We start from the raw sequence: 26,451 nt of genomic DNA on the forward strand, positions 1-26,451 counted from the left end.
GCGAAGCAAAAACTCAAGCAAAAACAGAGCACAAAGATGGAAAATATAATTTTAACTTGCAAGGCGAAATAATACGGAAAAATTGGGGATTATCTAAGCTTACTGTACCAGGAAGAATGTTCGATAACTTTAGAGATCGTTTGCAGACGGTACAGCATGATCTGAGCCAAGGGTAAGAGTTAATTAATTAAATAATAACAGGACCTCGTCTCTTTAAGACACCTCGTCTTGTGGTAGAAAGTTCACGTACACTTTAGTAATGTTGCATCATAGCTGCCTTGTTCGTGCGTTTTTTAAACTATTGTCATTCTCACATTTTCTTTCCTTTTAGCTGGAAATCGATCGCAGATAAGGCCAAGGCCGTTAACAAGAAAATAGTTCGGTTAGTAATGTTTGTGAATTAAATACTCATGACGACTGAACTATAAATGATCAACACTGTAGATTGAGGGAGGGTTGGCAAGCTAAAGCAGTTTAACTGAGGTTGAAAAGCTTAAAAAGAGTCATTTTGTTTGACTGATATAGAAAGACGACTTTTATAACGGATGAAATCATCGAAAGGTAGGTAGATCAATACCCTGAATTTTGTAAAAATTCCCATGCATTTTGCTCAGCTCGGAATCCCCAAATTTCGTATCCTTAAAAATAGATTTTTGAGAGTGTGTAAGTTAATTTTAATAATACTTTGCCACATATACAAAAACAAAAATATGGTGGGATAATGCCAGGGGGAAATTTTTAAAGTAAAAACCCAACTGTATAGATAATTACTTTTTTTTTTAATTGAGACAACAACTATAACCGGAATAAGTTACTGTGAAAATTGCTGGTAGGTGTTTTAATCCTGGCTGCCTCAAAATTTTCCAAAAGTCACTTACGGGTATATTCCATGCAGTCCTTCAATTATAATTTAATAAATCAGTTATTGAAACATACAGTATTACTGTATAACTACCTGTACAATTGTTAAAGAATTATTACAGCTGTAGTGTGACTGTTAAAAGAAAGTTTTGATTGGAAGTCTGAAGAAATTGTGTATATCTACATGCAACTGCATACATACATGTATACACTCACTCTTCTTAATTCCGATTTAAATCTCCTCTCTTAGGTTGCCTGTGCTCGAAGTAGCACTAGTCTAAATTATTATGATTTTTTTTTGTATTTTACCATTTTTAAAATCTCATTTTTATCTCATCTCTCTCATTTTTAAATCTCCTCCCTTAGGTTGCCTGTGCTCGAAGTAGCACTAGTCTAAATTATTATGATTTTTTTTTGTATTTTACCATTTTTAAAATTTGTTTCAATGGTAATTCACATTAGTACTAGTTCTTTTTAGACAAAAATGAAGATGAGAGTAAACTGTATAAACCGCTGGGAGGTATTTAAATACTGGTCACCTCAACGTTTTCCAAAAGTCAGTTACGTTGCACCTAGGGCGTTATTCCACTCACCCCTTCAATTAGAGATTTGCAGGGAAGTGTCTACCCACTAGTTGATCTTTTGTGCTTCTTATTCTCCTGGGTATCTATTTATATGTAAATCTGTCCTAAGCTTTGGGTCACCAAAAAGGTCTTTCAGTGTTTGATGGACAATTTCAATGTTTTTTCAGTGGTGACCAGTGTTTCAGTTGTGATCTTGAGGCAGGCTCTGAAATCCTAAACAAGTAAGTACTCAAGTACTTGTCCAGCCATTTGATGCTATCAATCAAAATGAATTGTAAATACAGTCTAGCACAGTTAACCATTAAAAATACAGTCAGGTAGTCAGACTGTGAAGAAAAATGCATATTAAATAGTTGCATATGCAGAAGACTAGATGGCAAGTCTGCACACGAGCCAAGTGACCCATCAGGTCAGAGCTTATACCAGTTTCTGTTGCATGAAGTGACTAAGAGTACTTCTACTCCCTCCTGGATGGGATGTTAGTACATGGCAGGGTTACACCCAGCATTACACTGTATGTTTGCTGGTACCCATATATACACTGGGGTGGAGAGAGGCACTGTGAGAATAAGTGTCTCACACAATGAATGCAATGCAATGTCCCTGGCCAGGACTGCACAATCCAGAGACGAGTGCACCAATCATGAGGCCACCGCACTTCCCCTTAAGTTTATTAAGTTGCCATGCAAGTTAATTGCTTATACCCAAGACAAGAGTGGTTGAAATGATCTGGTCCTGGACATGTCACCAATTCATATATCTAGAGTACAACTGTAAGGGCCTGTTCACATGGAGGTAGGGGACCCTGGGAAGGTGAGGTACCCTGCCTACATGTTGTATCCATAGTCAAAAAAGCTACAGTGCAGCCTTCACCTGCAATCCCAGGGTCCTGGGATGAGGTGTAAAATGCTATTGTGTGGCACTAAGCAGTATACAAACAAAGATGGTGGATGGAGGACACTTTGTGGCAGTGAATGCAGTAAATGCAATTTTCCTTTCATTGGCATGTTGAGCTTATCAAATTCTGCCATAATTTTGTACAAATGGCTTGCTTTGATTATCATAAAATATTTTATGTTTAGTTTTACTGATCATTAGTGATGAAGTTCCCTTGTACAATGGTTGCAATACATGTACATTTTATTATCAATTCCATCAATTTTCTGATGTGACCACGTACATTGTACTAGGTTTCAGAAAGAATGGGCAGAGCTTCATGAAGCATCAAGGGAATGTGCAGCTAAAGCTCAGGTTTGTAATCTTGATTGCTTGTGTACTGTACATGTACATCTTTCTTGTAAAATGTCTCTATCTCATTCTTTGGGGGGGAAATGACCACATTCTAAGGATGTGTGGGACAAGTTATTCTGGACTCTCAGTCTTTTTCCAAGCTGGGTTCAAATACTATGGGCCGGGAAAGGAAGGATTTGAACAGTGCCTGGACTAATGGCACCTCTACACTTCTGTGGCTTCATACATTTCATTTACATGCTTAATTGTACTGTTTTGAGAGGGTCTGAGTTGTGGGAACAATTGGCTAGATCTGAAGTAAACATACACACATGTAAGTTAGAGTTTATACATTTTTGACAAATTTCTAATTTGACATTTAAAATAAACATTTTTACAATCATTGCAGCAGAAATTCTTGCAGGCTCATTTGGCTAATTTGCATCGTCAATAAGTAGACAGATGCATGAATTTATAATCTATGCGATGTTGACGTGTCGGGGATAATTTGACAATTTGTTATTGTAAAAAACAAATTGACATCACTTTTTGATGCGTCTGTCTTGTTATTGACAATGAATTTCCTCATAACATTGCCAAAAGTAGTCTGCAGATCCACTCGGCTATCACCTCGTGGATCCACAGCTACTTTGACAATGTTACGACGAAATTCATGATCAATAACAGGACAGATGCATGAAAAACTGAGGTCAATTTAAGTTTATTTTCTGTTCTAGAGGGCAGACCAGATTATTTCCGAGTTTTCCAAGAAATGTTCTGAACTCCATACCACAATGAGTGTTTTCCAGAGTGAACTGACTCTACTACCAGAAGTAATAAAAAATATTGAAACAGCTAAGGCAGATATAGGTAGGTTATAATACTAACAATACTTTGTAATGTGCTGTTTCAGAAAATATCCATACTCCCCCCACAGAAGGGATTGCAATTTCCTGGGGGATGGGGGGTTCTGGAAGACCAAAAAATTTAAATGAATTTCCAGGGAGGTGGGGAGGTGTTAGAAAAAAAAAAATCCCTTCTGTGGGGGACTGGTATGGATAATTTTCTGGAACTGCACAATATATATATTATAAATACAATTAAGTTGTAATGTGATTCTGACCTATGCTTTTACCTTGGCCAAACTAAATTGAAATGGTGGTCAATGCACTTAGTACAGGAATGTCAATCAAACCAGTGTCTGATCTAGGATTTCACTTTGGGGGAACATTCTGTCCCAGCCAACAATTTTCTAGGGGACATTCCAGTTTTTTGGGGACACGCTGTTTTTTGTATCGCAACCACTTGAATTTTTCCAACCAGGTACGTGTACATGTAGATTGAAAATTTCTCCTTCGTGCTTTGGCTTTCAGTTCAGCAAAAGGTTCACTTTCATCAGTATCACTCAATTTATCTTCCTCAACGTCATCGATTCTGCTGGTTTCCGTTTGCAGTCTGTGTTCTTCTCTTTTGTTTTCTCAACCAAAGAATGATAATATTCTTTTCTGCTTTGACATGACAATAATATAGCAGAACGACAAAGAAAACAACTGAAATAACACGTCACGTTTCATCAATCAAACGTGAAAAGTAAGGGGTTCGCAATGAGCATGTGCATTTTTTATAAATTGACCCCCCTATAAGAATTATTCTACTTGTTCCCAGGAATTTCATCTCAGCCTCTGGTAGCCATTTTTATTTGTCCGTGTTGTAAACATTCATAAAGCGCACACTGTTTTATATTGTCAATTCTATGAAACTTTAAATCACACAAAGGTTTCGAAAAACTTAGGAAACGAAGGAAAATTACACGTCAGTAGCTGCAGATGTTTGCTGCGCCAAAATGACCCACGTGACGAATATTTGGGGGACATCTTCTATCGAACTGCACCAATCCCGCAATGGCACGCTCTAGATCAGACACTGTAAACTGAAAGAAACAAATATTTCAAATAAACCTATAATAATATAACTGGGTTGAGGCAGACTAGTTGGCTAATTTACAAGTATGGCTGAGGAGTTGAACTACACATGTACATTCTACTGAGAAACAATTCCTGCCCTGAGCTTAGTGGCCAGAATGGGATTTCAACCCATGACCTCCAGATTTCAAACCTAGCGGCCTAACCACTTGACCACACTGCCTCCTTATTAATAAGTAACCTTTAGTTAACACCTTAATAATATTACATGGGCAAGTTTTAAATTGATCTTCTTTAAAATTGCAATAAGCCCATACATTCATGTAGTGATTCAAAACAGGGATACTCAGTGCCCATCCATGAGATTTTACTTGCAGCATCATTTATGTTTTGTTTCAATATCAGGCTATTATTTCATAAGTTGCCTAGCTTAATCTGAAGGGTGGTTTTTGAAATGTAATTGTTTTATTATTATTTTTTTTGTTTGTTTCTATAGATGCCTTTGGAGGTCAGATAGAAGTTTTAGACAACTTGTTTGTGGATTTGGAAGAAGTTTGCGAACAGCTGGACTTGGAAAGAAGAAAAACTGCTCAAGGCCTGAAGCTTAACATGCTTAGACATAACAGAGAGTAAGTCTAACAATATGCTGTCAGTTTAACAAATTGACGTCAGTTTTTCATGCGTCTGTCCTGACTTACTGATCATGAATTTCATCATAACATTCTCAACGTAGCTGTGGATCCACGAGGCTATAGACGAGTGGATCTGCAAACTACTTTGACAATATTATGACGAAATTCATTGTCTATAACAGAACAGACGGGTGAAAAACTGACATCAATTTGTTTTTTACAATACATTGCGTAAATTTTAAGTTCATGTGTTTGTCCTCTTATTGACAATAAAACTTAGCCAATGGATGCGCGAGAATTTCTGCAGTTATTGTAAAAAGGGAAATACTGTACAATGAAACTCAGTCTTTCACTGCACGGGCTATGGCTACAGTATACATGTACATGTATTTCCCTGCTGAAGGTGAATTGTCAAAACAGAATTTACACAATCATACTCTGCCACTGGGCCAATATTAAATCAAGGGGTAAAATGTCTGCAACTTAAAGTACAGACCTCAAACACAGTTAGTAAGAAGTAAATATTACTAATAATTATACACTTTAAAATTATTTTATTTGGAGAATCTTCATTGTTGTAATGAGCTTTTGACCTGTCCGGTAATGCATCCTAATTCCATTTTTCAGGGATGACTTAGATGCCTTGAAAGGTAGGAGAACACCCTGTAGTACATGGTGTACACAGTCAAATTAAAGTACCTCCCACGATAGCCACATACATGTACCTCTCCACAATGGCCAGGTTTCTTTGCTTGTCCGACTTTTTATTCCAACTCTCTACAACAACCACTTTTTGTAACAATATCTAACCCAGTTAATTCTGACTCCAAGCAGGTGGCCTTTCTTTTTTTAGAGAGATTCAACTGCAATTCTGAAGTACTTTAATTCATATTCCATGCTTGCCACTGCTACATACTCTGACTATATGTGCAGTAGCTAAAAGCCAACAAGACACAGCTGTTCAGTTGTTGCTCAACACTGCACAGTGTTGTCGTGTTTTACAATGTGTGGTTTAGTTAGTATTACTAATTAGACATGCCATCTGACAGGCCATCTGGTAGTGTACGATCACTCATCAAATCAGATTGCAACATTTTCATTAGTGTTCTAGTAGAATTCTGCTAATGGCTGTTAGTACACCTGTAAGAGTTACATTTCAACCTGACTTCAAGTTTATATTTTATTTAACAAACTGCATTTGATTATTCTTTCAGAGGAACTTCAATCAGCAAGAGAAAGAAATGATGTCAAACTTCAGCAACTGGAGAGACAGGCCTCTATAGAGAAACAACAAGTGTATGAAGATGCATTTCTTGAACAAATGAACTACTACATACAACATGGCAAGACAGAAGGTATTCAACTTTTATGTGGCTTAAAATTTCATGAGTTTTATTGCACTTGAGAGCAAATTTGTAAATAGTGGTCACCCAATAGGGTTTTAGTCACAAGTAACTCAGGGACAGGTGCGCTGTGGAGCAAGAAACAAACATTCCGACAAACATGCAAAGAATTTAGAACTTTTAAATTAATGAAAGCCAGGCATATCCAGGATGTTTGACAAAGAAAAGTTACCCATTTACCCAATGTTGCCATTTACAGTATATATTTAACCGGTTACCAGTATATGTAATATTATAAATTTTTTGCCTTTTTCATTCATGTGCCAGCTACATTTAGAATCCGCTGCTGTTGACTCAACCTTGTTCCCAGGGTCTCTCTCTTTCCCCTACTCCAGTGGGCAGGAAAAAGACAGACAGGGCTGGGAACAAGGTTACTGTAGACTATGTCAAGTTCAGCATGTAATTTAAGTGGACAGAAACTTTAAAATATAATTTGTTTTGCATTATACATGATTTTAGTATCCAACTGCAGCAAATGCCGTCCAAATAACAGTACAAATATACAGCAATATTGTACAGTTACTTGTACAGTAGTAAACCTGTTTGCCATACAGGTCAGTGTGTGCACACAAAACTGTCACTCTCCCTCTTTCATTGATAAATTTATTGACTACAGCAGTTGGATAACAAATCTCTTATTAGATGTTTTGGTGTGTGGCATCACTTTATATCTTTACTTGTTGTTTGCATTTTGACTCGCCCTACGGGCTCATCAAAATATGGCACAGCTCATAAAATATACAGTGATACTACACACCAAAACATCTTATAAGATATATGTTTATCACCCTTCAGAGCCAATAAGCTTACTTCATGGTCGAAACAGTGGATCATTGGATGATATCATGCTGGAGGATGACACAGACCTGCACAAGGAACTGGATGATTTTTTTGGCCCCGAAGCTGAGGTCAGTGAACAATTTTTGTGGATAAATTATGATGAAAAAACAAAAACAAAAACAAAAACTGTTTAATTAATTTATAGAGACATGTCCCTGCTGCAGGTGGTTATATTAAAAGCTTGTCATGTAATGGACTAGCCTGCTAGTAGTTTCTCTTTTCCTCAAAAATCCATGGGGAAGAATGCAAAACAAGTAAGGATGCAAACGTGACTCTGAGCGTGACATGCGAGCTTGCTCGAAAATCTGAGGGGAAGAACGCAAAACAAGAAAGCATGTGAGCGTGACATGCAAGCTAAGTGACATTAAAGTGCCACTGAAACGAAATTTTCGTATTCTCTTTTATTACCCCAATTTGTAGTTTCAAACGTGCTTAAAATAATGGTGAACTTTATTTCTGTCAAATCCTAACGGAAAGTGCTTTTTTTAGCTGCTGAAATCGACTTTTTGGAGCAAAACTGTGTCCGGGCTCTGGAACCGAATTTAAGGACCTTGTGACGTCACTGGTTGTATTCACGCAAGAAGCGCTATAGATTCTCTCTTGTTTTCACTTGATTTATTCAAGTCTATTTTTCATATTGTCGATACCTGCTAGTTTTCTACCTTGTAATTTCTGTCCAGTCTTGACAGGAAATACATATTATGAACGTTGGAGGGCGCCAAAGAGTGTAGATTCACCAAAATAAATGCTACAGATTAGAACAGCTCAGTTACTTTTCGAACATTTTGAGTACTCGATTGGAGATTTCGAAGACGAGTGTGGCAACTTTTATATCACGTCCTAAAGCCTAAACACGATATTTAGTCGTCTGTTTTCAGCCTGGTTCTGAAATTTGGATTCTCACGTTTATCTAAGTTCTATTACACAAGGTTCGAATATATCCTCGGCAACTTTACTGCAGTAAAAGCCGTAAGCGCATCAGCCATCCGCATAATCACGAAGTTATTAACGGTCCACAAGCTTTGAGTCGAGTACTTCTTTGTACACAGAGGGCATCTTTTTATGATACTAATAAGTGAGAGTTCTTGTGGTAGACAAAATGTGTCTTTGAAAATTGTGATCCGCAGCAGGGTTTGCTTTATCGTCGCATACGTATCAGTGTAAACAAAGCGCGAATTTCGCTTCTCTTTTACACGTATCTCCCAATTGCAATATTTCACGGTCGATGGATTACTTTGAGTTCTTTAGCACATACTTATGTCTATGATCTTCATTTAATGGTATCCAAATTCAGAGCAATTCGTTAAAACGTCACTAGTTTACACTCCTTTCGAAGGTTTATTAAACAGAATTTGAACTAATTTGCATTATTACCTTTCGCCGTCGACATTGTCACGCTTTCTCTCGTTTCCTGAAAACATACCTGTAGGGTCATGGCAGCTTAGTTTACCTTTATAGTTTAAATTCGCTCCCTCACATAAAAGAAGAGGGTTTCTTAAATTGTTGCTGATTTGATAACTTGTAGGATGTAACAGATGCAACTGGACTAAAGGTCACTCTAGCACAATCTCGTCCGCGGTGAAACTCACAAAGCGTCCGGTTTCCTCGAAGCGAAGCGACTCGAAACTCGAAGCGTTGTTGCTGCGATTCGTGCAGCAGCAGTCCGGATAATAATTTCAAAAGCCGCTTTCTCTTGTTTTCATGTCTTTTTTACTTTATGAGTGTAGGTTTTGTTTAATTGAGTGGTGGCCATTTCACCAAGAGTCCCGATCATTTTGCGATCTAAGAACTCCCACTCGTTTGCTTGCTTACATAAAATATCCTGCAAATATCCAATTAAATAGACTGAAAAGCCCCAGGATCGACTCTCCACCTCTTCTTGTCTAAGGCTACTGTGATTATCTGCTTTACAGCTCTGAGATGTCCTTAAGGTGTTTTTTGGGGGGCTTCGAACAGTATTCTCTTCTCCCATAATCACTCTAAATTTTCAGCGCAGCATGAGAGTAATACAACCAGTGACGTCACTAGGCTGTTTTGGCCGCGCCAAGATGGCCGCCAATTTTGGGCTTAACCAGCCAACTTCGAACGGCTGAAAAAGCAGTTTTCGCTTACCGTATGCGAAAAAAAAGTCCGCAGTGTTTCCAAGTAAGGTTGAAACTTTATTACTAAGCAAAAATCTCACATACGAAAATTTCGTTTCAGTGGCACTTTAAACGGTGATGCTCACAGTTGCCCACTTCAATGTTGAGTTCCCACCTACAGACCTTTCGCCAGGAGAATTGCAAAGAGTCATCAATGTTAGCCAAAAATGTGTGGGAGTAAGGTTCCCTACTGTAATTGTTAGAATAATGTGCTGCCCAGACTCCAGATTTTGGAGTCCAGGTTTTAGCCCCAGCTGGGCCAGGGGTTTTGTGTTGTGTCCTTGGGCAAGAAACTGTACTTTTACAGTCAACTTCCTGTCCACCCTGCAGTATATACATGTAAAGGTACTGGGAAACTATCAACCTTCAGTAAATACTGCAACAAAAACAAAAATCCACCGTAAATCCATGTCTACTGTAGGTGCCAGTTATTGCCTAGGGTTTTACTGCTTTCAATACATGTAAATTATTCATAATACAGTCTTCAGGTTGGCAAATAATGTGCCACCCTTGTTGTTGTCTAAGAAAAATTTTTCTAATTTATTTTTAGCCCAGTGGAGAGCTTTCTGGAGTGGATAAAGAACAAAGTAATATAATCTTATCTTCTGAGGATGAAGAACTGTTAAACCAGAAGTTAGCCAGTGAAAGTACAGAGTCAACAGTGCAGGATGTTGGAGAAAAAGAGAAAACAGACACAGTTGAGGTGACATTACCTTTTTGATTGTTTAAAAATGTGTACAAGTGACACATGCATTTTCTGAAAATTTTCTGATTAGAAAATTAACTTTTGAACTTCTCGTAATGATGGAAAATTTGTTTGCTTATAGGAAAATGATGTTAATGAACAGCCTTAAGAGGAGTGTGCCAAACATTGTGTTGTTCATGCTGACCAACTGCGTGCTGGTAAAAGATTTACAAGAAATTATCAACAAACATGAACTGGAAAAAAAACTTGGCCGAGAAGAGGAACATTGCATTTGCAATACCAGTATTGATGAAATCCCAGATATTGTGAACTGGTTAACAGAAATAATATTATGTACATGTACTAGTAATATTTAATGTGAATTTGTATTTTTCAAGTGTACACATTAGAAGCTTAATATTGATATCACAATAGGGCATAAGTTATCACTAATTAAATTATGAAGAGAAAAATTATCTCATTCGTGCTTCTCCAAGCCTGGTTATCATACAAGGTCAAACAAATAAAAATTTTGTTGGCTGGATTTTTCCCCCAACAGAGCACAACTCAGTGCCACGTGACATCCGACAACAAGACTGTTTACAAGTCTCTCAGTGTAGTCCTCAGTGTACAGTATACCTGTAACATTTAAAACTTAATCACTGGCCCCTTAAACTTAATCACTTTAAGTTTTAGTCTATGATATGTAACATTTTCAGGAAAATTTTGGTCATGTGATGCCAGCTGCAAAGGGCTTATGTTGCCTGCTTACAGAGTTTTGGTGGGAAATAGTTTTTTGTTGGATGTCATGTGACCTCAAAGAGGCCAATGAGAGCACAGTCATGCTGTTGGGAAAAAATTTCCAGCTGTACAACAATACAAAATCTATGGCATCAGAGGGTTAAACAGCGCACTGTTACTTTTAAATGTTGACCAACAACTGCTGAGAACAAAATAATGTTGAGAACCTTGGGAAATAAAATTTAACTTTGTCCCAGTGTTGAGCATTAAATGTTCTAATGCAACAACTTTGAGAAATACATTTATGAAACATACAGTAGGTTCAGTCGCCTGTCAACAATTTTGTCCGGAAGCTGCAGGCCCACCTTTGAGTCCCGCACAGGCTAAGAGCGAGTCAGTGAGCACTTAGCAATCTGGTGGGATTAGATTTTGACCATAACCCTAAGTGGGTATAGGGCCAGGATCTGGTGGGAAGGGATCTGTTTGTGCATGTGCTTCGATTCCCAAACTTGAACCTGCTCACATCAATAATTATTAGTAACCAATAGTTTTGGACAGTGGCGTGGTAAATTAATAAGGACACAGTCAGCTATGTTTCATTATCAATGGGAATAAAATAGCAAATTTACAACAATCACGCAAGTATCTCAAGTGCTAGACAGACTTTGTGTGCTCTAGCTCTCTACTGCTGTAGTACATAGCATGTACAAGTAGAGTAAATTCAGTATAATACAGTATACTGTATTTGTGTTTACATTTACAAGTTTCACATATGTAATCAAACATACATGCTGTGAATTACCAATTTTAGGAAATGCTTATAAATGAATCAACATGTACATGGATGTCTCATTAATAAAAGCAATATTTACAATGTTTGTTGTCAGGTGCCTGTTATTTAGATCACATTTTTAGTGACAGAAGTTTGAAATTGGGGATGTCACACTGAATTCTTTTTCCTTTGACTAGTGTGAAGGTAATTCATTATTATGTACTGTAAATTACTGTACACATTTAACAAATAAAGAAGCCTAAGCCATGTATTACACTGTGATAAAACATGACAGGCATTTGAGAACACGAGGGAAATGTAGAAAACATGAGCTGCAGGTGAGTGTTTTCTACATTTCTCATAACAAATTTCTACATTTCCCATAACAAGTTTGTTACTTTGTGGGTGAATTATTTCAATAATGGTTACATCAAGCACCCAACAGTCATACTCGACTGTAACAAGTGTTACAGGTTACTACCCTTAATAACACCCCTGTACATTACATGCTTAGACACTATGGCAAGGTGTGACAATTATGCATAATATAATGCATTCAAAGGGCTACGCAGTGATGTCTTACATCACATGCCTATCATACTATTATAAAGTATGACAGGCATGTAATACACGCAAATGCCTATGTTGCAATATCTTCTGCATACATTACATGCCTATCTTACTATTATAAAGTATGACAGGCATGTAATGCATACAAATGCCTATAAAAACAGCCCACATTTGGCACAAAAACATTTTCAGATATGTGTCTGCATACACTATCTATTGCAGGAGGCAAACAGTTTTCCGAGTGAAATTCAAGGAAAACTGAGCTTTGAGGAACAGATGTCAAAGAACAAATATCTGAGAATTAATTTTTGAGCCAAATGGAGGCTCTTGTGTTTATTATCCTTGAAATATTTTTTTCAGCATGCACCGTTTTTAAAATTTGTGATATTCCCCAGTTTTAGCTGGGCATATTTAGTCATGATGCATTTATACCAATCGCGTGTGAGCGAAAGTATTTGATGGATTATAAGTGGCAATATCTTCTGTATACATTACATGCCTACCATGCAATCATAAAGTATGAGAGGCATGAAATGCATGCAAATGACCATGTCACAATATCTTCTGTATACACTACATGCCCATCAATGATCCTAGGCATGATATGTGTGGAGAGGGAAATGTAGCTTTACATTCTGACTAGGAATTGCTTGCCCATGATACCATTGTATAACATCGTAGGCATGTAATAAATAGAGAGGGTTATGAAGCTATACCTTCTGCAAGCATTATGTGTTTCTGAGTATAGCAATAAAGGCATAAAATGCTTTGCTTGTTTTACACATTATGATATCTGGAGTTGACAAGCAATGTTACTACGATTATCAGTTGAGTAAGGCGGACGAAAGTTTGGTCACCAAGTTTTAACGTAAAATCGTGTTGTTGTCACGGGCAACTTATCTCGTTTCCGTTGGTAACAATATCAACAGCCGTTGGTCGCCTGTCACGTCGCCTACAATTTCGCGCGCTTTGCTGTCAATTGACGTCAAAGGCCGACAAGTTGCCAATGGATACGGAGCCAGTCGCTCGTGACAACAACACGATTTTTACGTTAAAACTTGGTGACCAAACTTTTTCTGATAATCGTAGTAATGGGACTTTTTCCTTCCTTCCAGTTTATCATGTACAGTCAGGACCGTAGAAAACAGTTCCACAAACTTCGTGTGGTTGGTGCCAGAGATATTGATGTGGGCCAGTGTGAAAATGCTCTTCTGCAAAAACATATCAGTAGCCCCACACCCCTTGGGTCTGGGAACCTGGATTGGCCTCGCAAGTGTCTGTGCATGACTACCAGCAGTCTACCCTGGGCAGTGATATAAACATAACAAAATAATGGGAACCCATTGTGACCAACCAGTGTTTTGCCATAGATACTATTACAGTTCAAGTGATAAAGCTCAAAAAACCTTTTGACTGACCGAAGCACAAAGCTCTGCTAGTATTTGAACTTTCAACTCTCTCAAAACCTTCAATTAACAAATGCTTGTTGCTTTTTTTTTCTATCAAGATATTGGTTAGAACATCAACAATATTCAATGAATATCAATAAACAATTCATAAATTTTGAAGTTTCTGATAAATTTTATACTGTGTAAAAACCATTAACAATAAATTAAATGCTGAAGATATCGATACTGACAACAGCTTTTTTGTTTATTAAAAGTGCTTATTTATAAATATCTTTCCTTTCTATCTTCCACCTCCCTTTCATGTCTTTCGTGAGCCATTTTTCATTGTGCTTCAGGTTTTCGGCGTCCTCAGAAAAGAAATCCGACTCGCATAGTGCTTGAGAGAGTATTTTCAATGCATCAATGAGCTGACTAGATGCAATCACATCCTTGTATTGTCTTTTGACCTTAATTTCCTTCGCATTAGCGAACAACCTCTCTATAACACCTGTAAAGTGGGGGCCGCTTTCAACGTTATTCTTTCGCACATCGGAAGGGCATCTATCGTAGCATCGTAGTCGCCATATTGGACACTCGTGATCATGAACTGGCAAAACTGCAGATTTACCGGTTTCTTCAAATTCTGGGAAACGCTCCATTTGTTGCCATAAGTCCTTGTTTTCAGAGTAGGTGTTCACAATGAATTCTCCCGGTTCCAGAGGCACTTCAGGGGCGTTTGTCGACAAAACAGCCAAAGTCCCAGCGTCCACATTTTGGCGATCAACAAGCTCGATGCCTGTTCGGTGTTGCCATAAATATCGAAATTCGTACACGTCAACTTTTCTCTCTTCCTCGTCGATTGTCAAGCTACATGTTCCTAGAAGTTGACGCTGTTCTTGGCTACTCATTGCACTTTCAGTACGGGAAAAGGTTAGTGAAACAGCCCGACCTCCACAAACCTGTTTCAAACATGGCGGTTGCCGACGGTTGGAAATCGTCCCAACCTCGTCCCCAGGGTCTTCTCCACTTCTCAAAGGGTAGTGCCCTGGAGACAAGGTTGGTTATCGGTCCCGTTGCGGGTTTCCCGCTGCCCGCTGCATGGGAGGCTCGATTTCCAGCCGTTTTGTGAGCCCGCGAACAACCGGCTGGAAAAAAAGAACCGGCTCGAAAGCTGCATGGCGGCGGAAAAGAAACCTGTACTTGCAGACATTCGACAGAAGACCATTACCATCCATTAACGGCATCGATGTGTTGCAAATGACGATTTTACAGCATATTGCACTTTTCAGCTGACTTGTTCTGCCGAATTGCTAGATTTTAATTTCTTGTTTGCAAGTAAAATCAGGGCCGGAATTCAAATAATTTGCAAGATTACTTGAATCAACGATCACTACGAATGAAAACAAAACAGTGTAGATATTCAGTGTGATAACTAATTGTTTGATCACAAGATTGCAGAGTTGGACTTTCCAAGGGGCCCGCAAAGCTACTGATATTTCGACCGGTAAAAAATGCTTGTTGTTCAACAATGGCACAGTGAGTTCTAAGACGCTCTCTTATATTTTACGCCGTCGGCTAAATGAGTTCTTGCGTGACTGCAAATGCTGATCATGAATATCTTCGCCTTTGCGCTCCTCAGAAGACTGAATATGCTCATAGTTACGGTGAAATATCGGGATGTTTCTTGGGTACTTTGTTTATCAGTGATATTTCTACATCATTTGCTTTCACGGCCAAAAGAAAATAGCGATAAATAATAAAAGACTTTTTCACAATAAAAATCTTGTGTTATGGCTTTCTTGTGGCTTTCACAGAATGGCCCATTGCATCTATTACTGTATACTGAAGAAACTTCTACTGTATGTAATACTTTATTTAGGCAAGTCACGTCTAGGAGCTACACAAGGAACGTGTAAATATATGTTTGGTAATATAACGAAAAAGACGTGACTATCAGTTGAATCTGAAATCTGCAGATTCTTTGGCTTCTTTACACGGAAAAGCAGCGAAAAGACTGATGAAGTGTACTTTCTGAAGGCGGAACGTGGCACTGAATCAAAGGAGGAATCGAAGACCACATCCTATTGGACAAATCAATGACTAAACAAACCGTTTCGGCCAATAAGAATGTATCTTAGAATGGAAATTAAAATCAAACATGTCAGTTGTTAAACAAACCTATTTTAACGAGGATTTTAATATTAACAAACAGCAGTTTGCCTATGAAACTAAAGTTTGAATTACTAGGAAGAAACATCGTCATCTCAGTTGTGGAAAGAAACAAGCTTCGTAAGTGTGAATTTGATTATTTTGATCAGTTTTAAATCCTTACATTTGATTCTATTTTCTGTTTTGCTCGATTTAGCTTCTTCATTTCCTCTCAAACTCCACAGGCGCAGCTGACTCTTACTTCAAAGGTAAGCGATTTTTATTTTTGATAATTAAGTGAACCTAATTCGTGAAACGAGAGGTATAAAATGGATGCCCAGAAAAGGAAAATCTTCGCTGGTTTTCTTTTTTAACAGAAAAACTTAAATTTCACTACCAGAGGTTTGTGCAGACTTCAGACTGGTGAAAATCGAAAACCTTAACTGGGGCCATAAAAAAAATGAAGATCATCATTTTTCGATTTTCTTGTTTTTCGCTTAATCAGCTTTTCAAGTTTCAAATTGTTTTTATGTGAATCCCATCAAATTAAAGTATAAGAGAACAAATTCATCCCGAAAGGTTTCACACTACTTGAAAACTGGAAAAACCAACATGTGCAAATAAAAAAAGCTACTCGACTGTTCTAGTATCAGACTATTTGTGTAGGAAATAGCACGGTTTCTAGTCTGGTTCAGGCTTGGGTTCTGTTAAGGATAAATACCGCGAGTGATATTTCAAAATTCTCAACACTGTTGTCACGAGCCTCGAAGCGGCTAGTTGTAATCTAAGAGTTGTGAAATATCCTTAGACGATATTTATTCCAACTTCCCCCCAGAAACCGTGTTTATACTACAAAGCAAAGAAATTTCACAATTTATGCAACACATACATGTATTTGTATATTTATTTACTCACGCGCAACATGTGATTTAACACCCGGCCCTGCAAGCAAGGCCTTTTCGTTACGGTACATGCTATTTTTCCGTGCAAAAAAGAGATAAAAGAGGCTCTGCTCTGCTTAAAAATGTGATTGTGATCAAACTGATGACTGTGATGAAAACTGTACTTTGCTTAATTTTGAGATGTTACACTGAAGCATCTGCCATCGATTCTGTGGGACATATCACTCCTCGGCTCCGGAAACGTTTGGCTAAGCTCGTGAGTAGTTCATGGTCACTTGATTGACAGCCGTGGAAGCTGTTGATAGTCACCATCCGTTTCTTGCACATCATCAGCGTGTTTGCCCCAGCAGGAGTACCCAACGACAGTTTTGAAGAAAATCCACCGTACGGTCCGCTTAACATTACCCGAGTGTCGCTACGTCAATCTTGTTTAATATTTAACTTTCCTGGGAAAAAAATACCCGCTCTTCACCGCCAGCAAGCAGGTTTTCGAAGTTCTCGGACTCCCAGCCAGCGCTCGACGTTGAGGTCGTCAACGAGCCAGCATGCTTTAAATTTGTCACCTAGCTAGCCAGCATAAGAAAAGTTTGCCAAAAGTTTGCCAGCATGTTCGGATATACCATTTTTTGCCAGTCAGCGAGCGAGTAATTTCAATATACCATAGCGAGGTACATTTCCTTAAAACTATTAATATAACAACGGATTTAGTATTGCGTACCATGAACGCAAATAGTACGTTAATGGTTTCATTTTTACATTTGACTGGAAAGTTTTTGTAACACTTAAGAGATTACACTTACCAAACAACAGTAAACAAAAGGGAAAGATAAAATGTGCTTAAAGTGTCCTGATTATCCTTCAGGGATCCAAGCTTCACTCTGAAAATAAATCGTTAATTCCCTCCAAAAGAAGCGTGAAGTATAAACAATGTCCATTCAGTTAACAGACGTAATCTAGATATTGATGAAGATCTATCATTGTTATTATAAGCACAACAAGCAACCTATCAATCAGTTTCAAACGCTTACATACGACAAACTTTCACATTCATTTTATTTCCCACAGTTATTGTTCCAAAAATTCAACGAACATCCATGCAAAGAAAAATTTTTTAGCTTATGAAGTAAAAGCAAGACAAGATTACAAAGCCCTCACTAGGCTTTGGCTACCCAGTGTCTGTCATTTTAAATTTCAAATGAACCTACGATACAAACAGACGTCAGTTACCTTTGTCAATATGACATTTCGTTGGCGAGAGGTTCAATACAGAACCCGGAAGGATTTGCAGCAAAAGCAATCGTCGGTTGTTCGTCAGGCGATCACCGCAAAAGACTCACGACAGGAGCCGCAAGGATTCGCAATAAAAGCAATCGTCGGTTGTTCGTCAGGCGATCACCGCAAAAGACTCACGACAGAAGCCGCAAGGATTCGCAGCAAAAGCAATCGTCGGTTCTTCGTCAGGCGATCACCGCAAAAGACTCACGACAGAAGCCGCAAGGATTCGCAGCAAAAGCAATCGTTGGTTGTTCGTCAGGCGATCACCGCAAAAGACTCACGACAGAAGCCGCAAGGATTCGCAGCAAAAGCAATCGTTACTTGTTCGTCAGGCGATCACCGCAAAAGACTCACGACAGAAGCCGCAAGGATTCGCAGCAAAAGCAATCGTTACTTGTTCGTCAGGCGATCACCGCAAAAGACTCACGACAGAAGCCGCAAGGATTCGCAGCAAAAGCAATCGTTACTTGTTCGTCAGGCGATCACCGCAAAAGACTCACGACAGAAGCCGCAAGGATTCGCAGCAAAAGCAATCGTTGGTTGTTCGTCAGGCGATCACCGCAAAAGACTCACGACAGAAGCCGCAAGGATTCGCAGCAAAAGCAATCGTTGGTTGTTCGTCAGGCGATCACCGCAAAAGACTCACTACAGAAGCCGCAAGGATTCGCAGCAAAAGCAATCGTCGGTTCTTCGTCAGGCGATCACCGCAAAAGACTCACGACAGAAGCCGCAAGGATTCGCAGCAAAAGCAATCGTCGGTTCTTCGTCAGGCGATCACCGCAAAAGACTCACGACAGAAGCCGCAAGGATTCGCAGCAAAAGCAATCGTTACTTGTTCGTCAGGCAATCAGTGCAAAAGACTCACGACAGAAGCCGCAAAGATTCGCAGCAAAAGCAATCGTTGGTTGTTCGTGAGGCGATCACTGCAAAAGACTCACGACAGAAGCCGCAAGGATGCACAGCAAAAGCAATCGTTAGTCGTTCGTCAGGCGATCACCGCAAAAGACTCACGACAGAAGCCGCAAGAATTCGCAGCAAAAGCAATCGTTAGTTGTTCGTCCAGACGTGCGCTCTTTGGTCAAAAAATTTTAAACTGGCAGAAGTGTACATTTTGATATACAGTTCATCGATAGATCATTCATTTCACGACTCTAGTTAATTCAGGGCACTAGCTTGCAGAATGAAACCGTTGCCTCAACTGGTAGGTCAACGATGAGTTGAAATGAAAGCTGCTTTGGATCGCGTTTATTACCGGAAATTCACTTGCTTGGCGCAGTCAAACACATCGCGCGTTACGCCTGTCAAATTGTACTTTGGCAATATTTTCCGGACACTTGCTTAGTAGTTAGCTTTTCACAATTCTAAAGCAGTGTTTTCAAAATGACAAACGATCGCGAGTTCTGTAATTCTTCGCTGATTTCTGTCTTCTTTAGGCTTCGAAAGATCCTTCGGTTCCTGGTACGGAAATTCAATTATTACATGGTTACACGCAGAACCTACAGGTCCGACCAGTTAGCCTTGTGAAACACTACCAAAGGCGACAAATGATATATTTTTGCTCAAAGAAAGCCGCACAGAAAGACGAAAGTTGTTTCCTTCTCAACTACAAACTGAAGGAAATTTTAAGAAGGTAAAATCTTGAGTTTTGTTAAATGACAAAGATTTTAATAACATAGACAATTTTAACATTTTACTTATTATGCCAAATAAAATACATTTCATGATTTAACTACCATTTCCGGTGAGCAACGCGCGATAGTCCCTTGTACCCAATAAGACTGAAAAAGAGGGCAAACAATTGACCCTTGTCGTCCGGCAACTTTCGGAAAATTCCATCACGCAAAGTTGCACTGATTTAAAGCAATACAAAAGTACTATGAGCGAGGCGTTGATTGTATGGCACAATGATCCCTTTATCTTGACTCAGAGAGGATAGTTGTATGTCCAACATTGCAGTCCGAGCTAGCGCATATAAACAAATATGCCTACCCTTTATCCACAAGGCAGCTGCTTTGTCTCTTTGGTAAGTCCTTTTCTCAGCGGAACTTAGATCTGGCAGAGGTCTCTTTTCTTTTTTTCTCTCCAGCCTTTGAAATGACTCAGAATGACTGCAAATGTAAATTAACTCCCGGCAATCTTGAATCATGATCACCGATACATTAATAAGTTTAGGGTCTCAAAATGAAAGCATTTCTCTCAAAGAGACAGCGAACAGTGCGGAATGAGTTCACCAAAAGCATTTCTCTCAAAGAGACAGCGAACAGTGTGGAATGAATTCACCCGACGGCCATTTCTGGTGAACAACGCGCGATAGTCCCTTGTTTTCCATAGGACAAACATTAACTCGTTATGCTAGTACTGAACCACGATTAAGGCATTTAATGTACCCAATAAGACTGAAAAAGAGGGGAAACCATTGTCCCTCGTCTTCCGGGAACTTTCGGGAAATTTTCGATTAAGCAAATTTGCAGATTTATAGCAACCCAAAAATGCTATGAGCGAAACGATGAGTGTATGGTACAATGAGATCACTTTACTTGAATACTTTAGCATCAAGAGAGAAAAGCTGACCACCGATGGAGACGACTAGCGCATATAAACACAACATTATGCCTACCCTTTATCCAGCTGCTTTGTTTGTCTGCGCCAAGTCCCTTTCACAGCAGATCTCGTTTCTTTCCTTTACCAGCGGAGCCCTCGAAATAACTCAGAATGACTGCAAACGAGGAATGTAAATGAACACCTTAGAGTCTAGGTTCTCATGCCGCCGATACCTTTTTAAATTTAGTTGTCTATAAATGAAAGAATTAATGCAAAACATACAGCGAAGAGTGTCACTGATTCCAGTACAATGTACCATCACTGCCCCGTGTGCAAGCAAGAGAATTATAGGAATGAATTTACTAACCTGCTAGTTGCTTTCCACCGTTTCTTTATAACTGCCGACTGCTTGCAGCACAATAGCGCCAGCAGCGGTTTTCTGAAGTGACGGCTTCTTCAGGCCTTTGGAACGACAAACGAGCGGAGATCCTGTTCCATTGAAAAGAACGTTTTTAACGGATTTGGCCATTCGAGATACTAGTGTTATTACGTCATTGAAAATGACAGCTGCTGATGTTATGCAATTTTTACTGGTTGAGAGATATCCGTTTGCGTTTGTGCATCTATTTTTTTCGAACACGAAGGAAAAGGTTGTGGCGAAGGTTGTGGCGAAGGTTGTGCCGAAGGCTGTTGTATCGTAGACAAAAACAAAGATTGACTGGCTGTGATTACCATCTGACTTCGTTCGAACTCTTCGAATGAGCTCAGCAATCGTTCCATCATCAAAAGGTTACCCATTGGTGTACGACTGGTTATACGTAAGGCACTTTTAACACGTTGAATTTTAGCTTTCAATCCCTCCAAACGCTCCTCCATACCCGCTTCAACCTCAAGCTGTATGCTGTACCTAATCCGTTGTGCACGAGGAGGCATTAGTTTGGGCTTCTTGGAGAAAGATTCCGCCATGAAAAATCCAAAGCACCGAAAAATAGTTGATAAGATAAAATAGCGCCTAAGAAGCAAAGACAATGCGTGCAAACTAGCTCGATTCAAAGTGGAAGTTGTGGCACCACAGCACGACAGCTTCCGCCATGAACCGAACCGTCATTCCCAAAAACGCATATATTACATCATGCCCTTTTTTTGAGCATGCCAAATATTGCATAGAAGATGACATAGGCATATTGAAGGCTCAACAAAGCAACGAATCGTCTGCGAGGAGTCTGTGAGCGGGTGCGTATGTTCAGGAATTGACAGGGACGGTTACAGGCGGGAAATTCAAATTTCCTTCGCTAAATTCTTCAATTAGCGTTAGAAGGATCAGGATTTTAGTACATTTCTGACTTAAATTCACAATTTGGGTGGTTCTACACTCGCATTAAGTTCTTAATGTGTAGGTTTTTATTTGTTCCATTGCAGAGTGGGTTTACCGCATCTTCCTCACTGAGTCCGCCATCTTTGATTAGGACTACGAACAAAGATTGCGTGACAAAGAGGGGGAGGAGCTATGCCTTTTATAGCGCGGGTCCTTGTAATCAGCATCAAGCTAGTAGCTATGGTCTGTTTTAGTCTCTGTGATAAGGAAAGGTAGTTCTTGTTTTCCTTTTCCTTAATAAAGGTGGGAAGGGTGTCAAGAAGGCCATCAAAAAGGTTGCCAGTGGGCTTGTTAGGGACTCAGAGAGATCATGGTTTGCAGAGTTGTCTGACAAAGGTAATTCTCCATTGTAGGATACAAACTGAAACTAACATAAGCTCTGCAAAGGCCCTCTTTGCATTCGAAGTGGCTTGTTTGTATGTCATATTCATCTTTGCTTAAATTGTGTGGTGCAAATCCTATGAATTACAGTACCGTTACTTGAAGTTAAAAAACCTTCTAAAAATGCCATTGTTTTGACAGTGAAGTGCACGAAGACGCATATCTATTATGCAATGAAGAATTGCAATGGTGATGCTGATGAGCTGAGGCGATACATAGTAAACATTGTAGACCATTACCAGGTAAAAGGGTTCACTAGGAACTTGTACATTTGAATTGCTATCTTAATTTTCTGACAACAAGAGATTATTTCCAAGGACACAAGTAGATATGAGTGGTTAGTGGCTGTTGTGACAATGTAAGTTTCTATTACCCTCACCCCACAGGTGAGCCCTTTACACCTTGTCATTAGCAAGGTTGTACAAGTTACTGATTCAGAATCCATGACTCTACATACTAAAAATTGTATAGATGATTGAATGGTTCTTCTATTCATTTTATCTGTGTGGTATAGGGGGATCATTCAAATTGCCATCAGGAGTCTCGGTGTCATCAAGAAGGTTATGTATGCAGCAAAAAACCTCTTGTTACTGAGCAGGCTATTGCAGCATACCGGAAGGCTATAGTGGGTACCAACATCTACAAATTTGCTGAAGATTATGCCTTGGTAATAATAATTCATACATCAATATCTATGGTATGGAATTGTATTTTTACTTCACAGATCTACAAATAACCACTACATTTCATACTGAATGTGGGAAGTCCACGAGTAGGCAGCAACATTACTCCCACCTAAGAAAGAGAGATTGGCTCTATACATGTTTTATTTACAATACAAAAGCTTTCTTCAATGGCATAACTTTGAACTTATTACCTCTATTTACTGTAGTGCCGAGATACTTTCTGGATAGAATCACTGCATATGGTGATGCTTATTTATGCACAGAAGCGCATCCATTTCAGTCGTAAAGACACCTATGAAATGAGAATGCAGCTTGCAGTTCTTGACTGGGTATGTACCACAACACTTTTATTTGTATTCATGTATCTTCACAAAAAGTGGAAAAACATAGACAGAGGATAACGAACGTCCACACAAGGACACTTATTCTTTTCACTGTTATAGAAATTGCACTATAGACCAGTAATTGTTAATTATAACTATTATTCAAATTATTATCATTATCTTTACCATCAACTTTCTGGTGGGGGGGGGGGGGGAATTCCCATATGAAAAGGTCAGGAGTGCTAGCCGAAAATTTTGCATAAAAAGAAACCCTAACAGTTACCAAGACCCTATGTCGTGGGCGTGGCTTGCAATTCTTTTCACCCTCAAGAAGTACCAATTGTAAGACAACACATTGTGTCCTGTCAAATTTTTTTTGGCTCATTAACCTAAAAGGTAGTGCAAAAGTTCCCGATGTGGACCTTTTGAGGCTGAACACCCTAAGATGAACCGAAACTACTATTTTAACCCCAAAAAGGTATGATGAGCACCCCCATCCTTTTTACATGGGAGTCCCTTCCCCCCCCCCCCCCCCACCCCAGGTTAGCTCCCTTTATTGAAAAATAGAAATTAAAGCTAACTGAAGAAAGCAGCAATGGACAGTTGCATATGAAGTACATGACCTGTCCTTGGTTGCTGTGGTATGTATTATTTTCCTGTTCTATTTCAATTTTTTAGAATGAGAATGTGCTGCGTGAAGCCACATCTGAACAGTACTATCAGACCAGTCGCCAACCGGACAGAATTGCCCCACACAGGGTACTGTCAGATAAAACCTACGAGTTCAAGGATGGCATATGGACAACTTTTTATAATTCATTGTAACTCAGTCCGTTGCTTGAAGGCTGACGAGTGTAAAATTAGAATGCTGTAGTTTTAGATGCCGTGCAAAACTGTGTATCAAGAAAAAAAGAAGTACTCTTGCAGAAGTTGTTGACACTGTACTGAAAAACAAAAAAGGTTCACCATGTCAACTAACTGTTAAACTGCGTTGATTTATTGGGCTGGAAGCGAAAAGTGAGGTCTATCCATGATGAAACTGACGCTCACAAGAAAGAGCTTGCTAGCTAATGTCGCTTCTCACGAGCGACGATGCCCTTGATAGGGGACGTTAGGGGGGTTAGGCCACCTATCACGAACGTCCTTTATCACGCAATGTGGCATAACCTCTCTAACGTCGTCAATAAGGCAACCCAGTTGTTGTTTTTTTTCAAGATACGTTGGGTTGTCCCAAAGCCCGTTGTCCTTGAGGGTCTTCCAATACCACTTATAGTCTTTTCGCCTTTTTGTGTGGTTGGTTATGCGTGCATCACATCTTCCGTTTGGTTTGAATTCAGAAGATGTGATGCACGGAGCTCGGAGACAGAAGTCACAGGTTGACTCTGGAACTTGGGGCGGCGCAGCTACGCTGGACTCATTGTTGGCGAAAATAGCAACGGCCTCGTCGTTTTTTCGAGGAAAGAGACGAACAGGTGATGGCCGTAGTGGTTCTTCATCGATTGGTACGGCAAAGCGCTTCCTCGCTGTAAAAAAAAAAAAGTTTAGAATAAAAATTCGGATGGAAGTGAACAGGGGCAACTCAAGGGTAAGTACAATGAGTCATACACACAACCTCTTATGATAATCCCAAATTGTTACAGGGAAATCAACTTACATGAAGGGAATTGTTCAAGATTGCATATCAGTCCTGGAAATATCCACTTGATCATATGTAGTTTATGTGATACATATCAATGGTACAACTCTATGACAACTGGAGACCATGTCATAATCTTTGGGAAACTAAACCAAAAATTTGGAAGCTGTTCCCTTGCTATAAACAATTCCGCCCGAGCAGAGATTCCCACTACTCTAATAAAAATACATGAACGGATACAAATCCACATTGAATGTTTTAGGTGTCGCCGGAAGCAGGATGATGTAACCTTCGACACCGAGGAATCAAGTTCCATTTGTTATCACTGAGAAAAGGCGCGCAATTCGAAAACTGTTGCTCCATCAAAACGGTCAAATTATTATCAAACAGTTTTTCTGCTTTTTGTCGCTGGCTGAAGTCTTTCCTGCAATCTTCGAGAAGCCGAGTTTGTGAAGGTTGTAAATAATAAGTTATAAGTTGTAAATGGTGCGTTAGAACTGTAGTCTACTAACCGTTTCCACTTTGGATGCTTCGTACGGACACAACTTCGCAGGCCACCTCTGGAATTTCTTGAAGGAGACGAAAAAACTGGTCCTTTTTACTTTCGTCAATCTCAAGAGTTACCTACGTATGAAGGTAACAAAGACATTCGTGAAATACAGCTCTAGAGGCTAACAAACGATACAGAGAGAATCGATGTAACAGAAAAAAAATATTTACTTACCTGCACCCGTTTTCCATTGGCATTATTTTCAGCTGCACGCAACATTGTACAGACTCGTTCCACGCGTCAGATATTTCGATTTAAAAAAAATAGTTACGGAATGACAGCCTTTATTAGTCTTGTAAGCACTGTGCGCAGCACTAGTAGCAGATATGAGACCTCCGTGCGTATCGCGCGACCCGGAGATGTTGACAGCTCCGTGTCTAGAGTGAAATGACTGACTGCTCGCCCAGTCCAAGGCTCCTTATATAGCGCGGGTCCTTGTTTAAGAGCTCACTCACGCGTTTTTTATGTCCCAGGACGGAAGCAGTTTAATTGATTGCTTTTTCGAAGAAGTCACAGCCAGGAAAAACAAACAAGTCACGTTTTTTCCGGTTAGGGACAGTGCTTTAAATCAGTTTTTAGCAAGCGAGACGCTGAACGAAAATCCCAGCCAGTAAATGATCTAATGCTAATATTTCCCAGCCAGCGTAACTACAGCCTGTCGAGCGGGTTTTCTGTCGAGCGGCTCCGTCGGGTACTCCTGCCCCAGTAGAGGAAACCTCAACATATTCAAGTGACGACCTTGGTTGGACTTTATTAGCTGAATGTCTTCATACTTATTGAAAAATCTTCCACTTACATGTCGCTCGAGTGCTACTGACATCCTATTCATCCGAAGTGCTGCTTAAATAAAATCGACACGGTCGCT

General features: G+C 39.5%; 4 protein-coding genes across 4 annotated transcripts; 2 read left to right on the forward strand and 2 right to left on the reverse strand.

Moving 5' to 3' along the window:
• Positions 1-12: 12 nt before the first annotated feature.
• LOC145466471 (dysbindin-like) lies at positions 13-11,293 on the forward strand. Its single transcript, XM_081450192.1, has 12 exons — positions 13-172; positions 332-382; positions 526-561; positions 1,613-1,666; positions 2,636-2,696; positions 3,413-3,545; positions 5,094-5,226; positions 5,857-5,879; positions 6,444-6,584; positions 7,428-7,540; positions 10,164-10,316; positions 10,441-11,293. The coding sequence occupies exons 1-12, from the start codon at positions 117-119 to the stop codon at positions 10,465-10,467; spliced, it is 981 nt and encodes a 326-aa protein (XP_081306318.1). The 5' UTR covers positions 13-116; the 3' UTR covers positions 10,468-11,293.
• Positions 11,294-13,016: 1,723 nt separating this feature from the next.
• On the reverse strand, positions 13,017-15,458 carry LOC145466524 (uncharacterized). Its single transcript, XM_081450248.1, has one exon. It carries the CDS (start codon positions 14,675-14,677, stop codon positions 14,048-14,050), a length of 630 nt encoding a protein of 209 aa, XP_081306374.1. The 5' UTR covers positions 14,678-15,458; the 3' UTR covers positions 13,017-14,047.
• Positions 15,459-22,244: 6,786 nt separating this feature from the next.
• Positions 22,245-24,226, forward strand: LOC145466530 (uncharacterized). Its single transcript, XM_081450253.1, has 5 exons — positions 22,245-22,346; positions 22,533-22,633; positions 22,906-23,058; positions 23,284-23,406; positions 24,079-24,226. Exons 2-5 carry the CDS (start codon positions 22,565-22,567, stop codon positions 24,223-24,225), a joined length of 492 nt encoding a protein of 163 aa, XP_081306379.1. The 5' UTR covers positions 22,245-22,346; positions 22,533-22,564; the 3' UTR covers position 24,226.
• Positions 24,227-24,473: 247 nt separating this feature from the next.
• LOC145466526 (uncharacterized) lies at positions 24,474-26,045 on the reverse strand. Its single transcript, XM_081450249.1, has 3 exons — positions 25,761-26,045; positions 25,549-25,660; positions 24,474-24,923 (listed from the first exon to the last, which is right to left on the reverse strand). The coding sequence occupies exons 1-3, from the start codon at positions 25,803-25,805 to the stop codon at positions 24,481-24,483; spliced, it is 600 nt and encodes a 199-aa protein (XP_081306375.1). The 5' UTR covers positions 25,806-26,045; the 3' UTR covers positions 24,474-24,480.
• Between the last annotated feature and the right edge of the window lie 406 nt (positions 26,046-26,451).

The sequence above is a fragment of the Orbicella franksi genome, chromosome 13 (genome assembly GCF_964199315.1).
Source record: "Orbicella franksi chromosome 13, jaOrbFran1.1, whole genome shotgun sequence".
Classification (NCBI taxonomy): domain Eukaryota; kingdom Metazoa; phylum Cnidaria; class Anthozoa; order Scleractinia; family Merulinidae; genus Orbicella; species Orbicella franksi.

Excerpts from the sequence above, each read along its gene's own strand:
- LOC145466471 (XM_081450192.1), top strand. The coding sequence starts at position 117 with ATGTTCGATAACTTTAGAGATCGTTTGCAGACGGTACAGCATGATCTG. Across the intron at positions 562-1,612 it reads ACGGATGAAATCATCGAAAG|TGGTGACCAGTGTTTCAGTT; the intron begins GTAGGTAGATCA and ends ATGTTTTTTCAG. Across the intron at positions 7,541-10,163 it reads TTTTTGGCCCCGAAGCTGAG|CCCAGTGGAGAGCTTTCTGG; the intron begins GTCAGTGAACAA and ends ATTTATTTTTAG.
- LOC145466524 (XM_081450248.1), bottom strand. The coding sequence starts at position 14,677 with ATGAGTAGCCAAGAACAGCGTCAACTTCTAGGAACATGTAGCTTGACA.
- LOC145466530 (XM_081450253.1), top strand. The coding sequence starts at position 22,565 with ATGAAGAATTGCAATGGTGATGCTGATGAGCTGAGGCGATACATAGTA. Across the intron at positions 22,634-22,905 it reads ACATTGTAGACCATTACCAG|GGGGATCATTCAAATTGCCA; the intron begins GTAAAAGGGTTC and ends TGTGTGGTATAG. Across the intron at positions 23,059-23,283 it reads TTGCTGAAGATTATGCCTTG|TGCCGAGATACTTTCTGGAT; the intron begins GTAATAATAATT and ends TATTTACTGTAG.
- LOC145466526 (XM_081450249.1), bottom strand. The coding sequence starts at position 25,805 with ATGTTGCGTGCAGCTGAAAATAATGCCAATGGAAAACGGGTGCAG. Across the intron at positions 25,661-25,760 it reads CCAATGGAAAACGGGTGCAG|GTAACTCTTGAGATTGACGA; the intron begins GTAAGTAAATAT and ends CTTCATACGTAG. Across the intron at positions 24,924-25,548 it reads AAGCATCCAAAGTGGAAACG|CGAGGAAGCGCTTTGCCGTA; the intron begins GTTAGTAGACTA and ends TTTTTTTTACAG.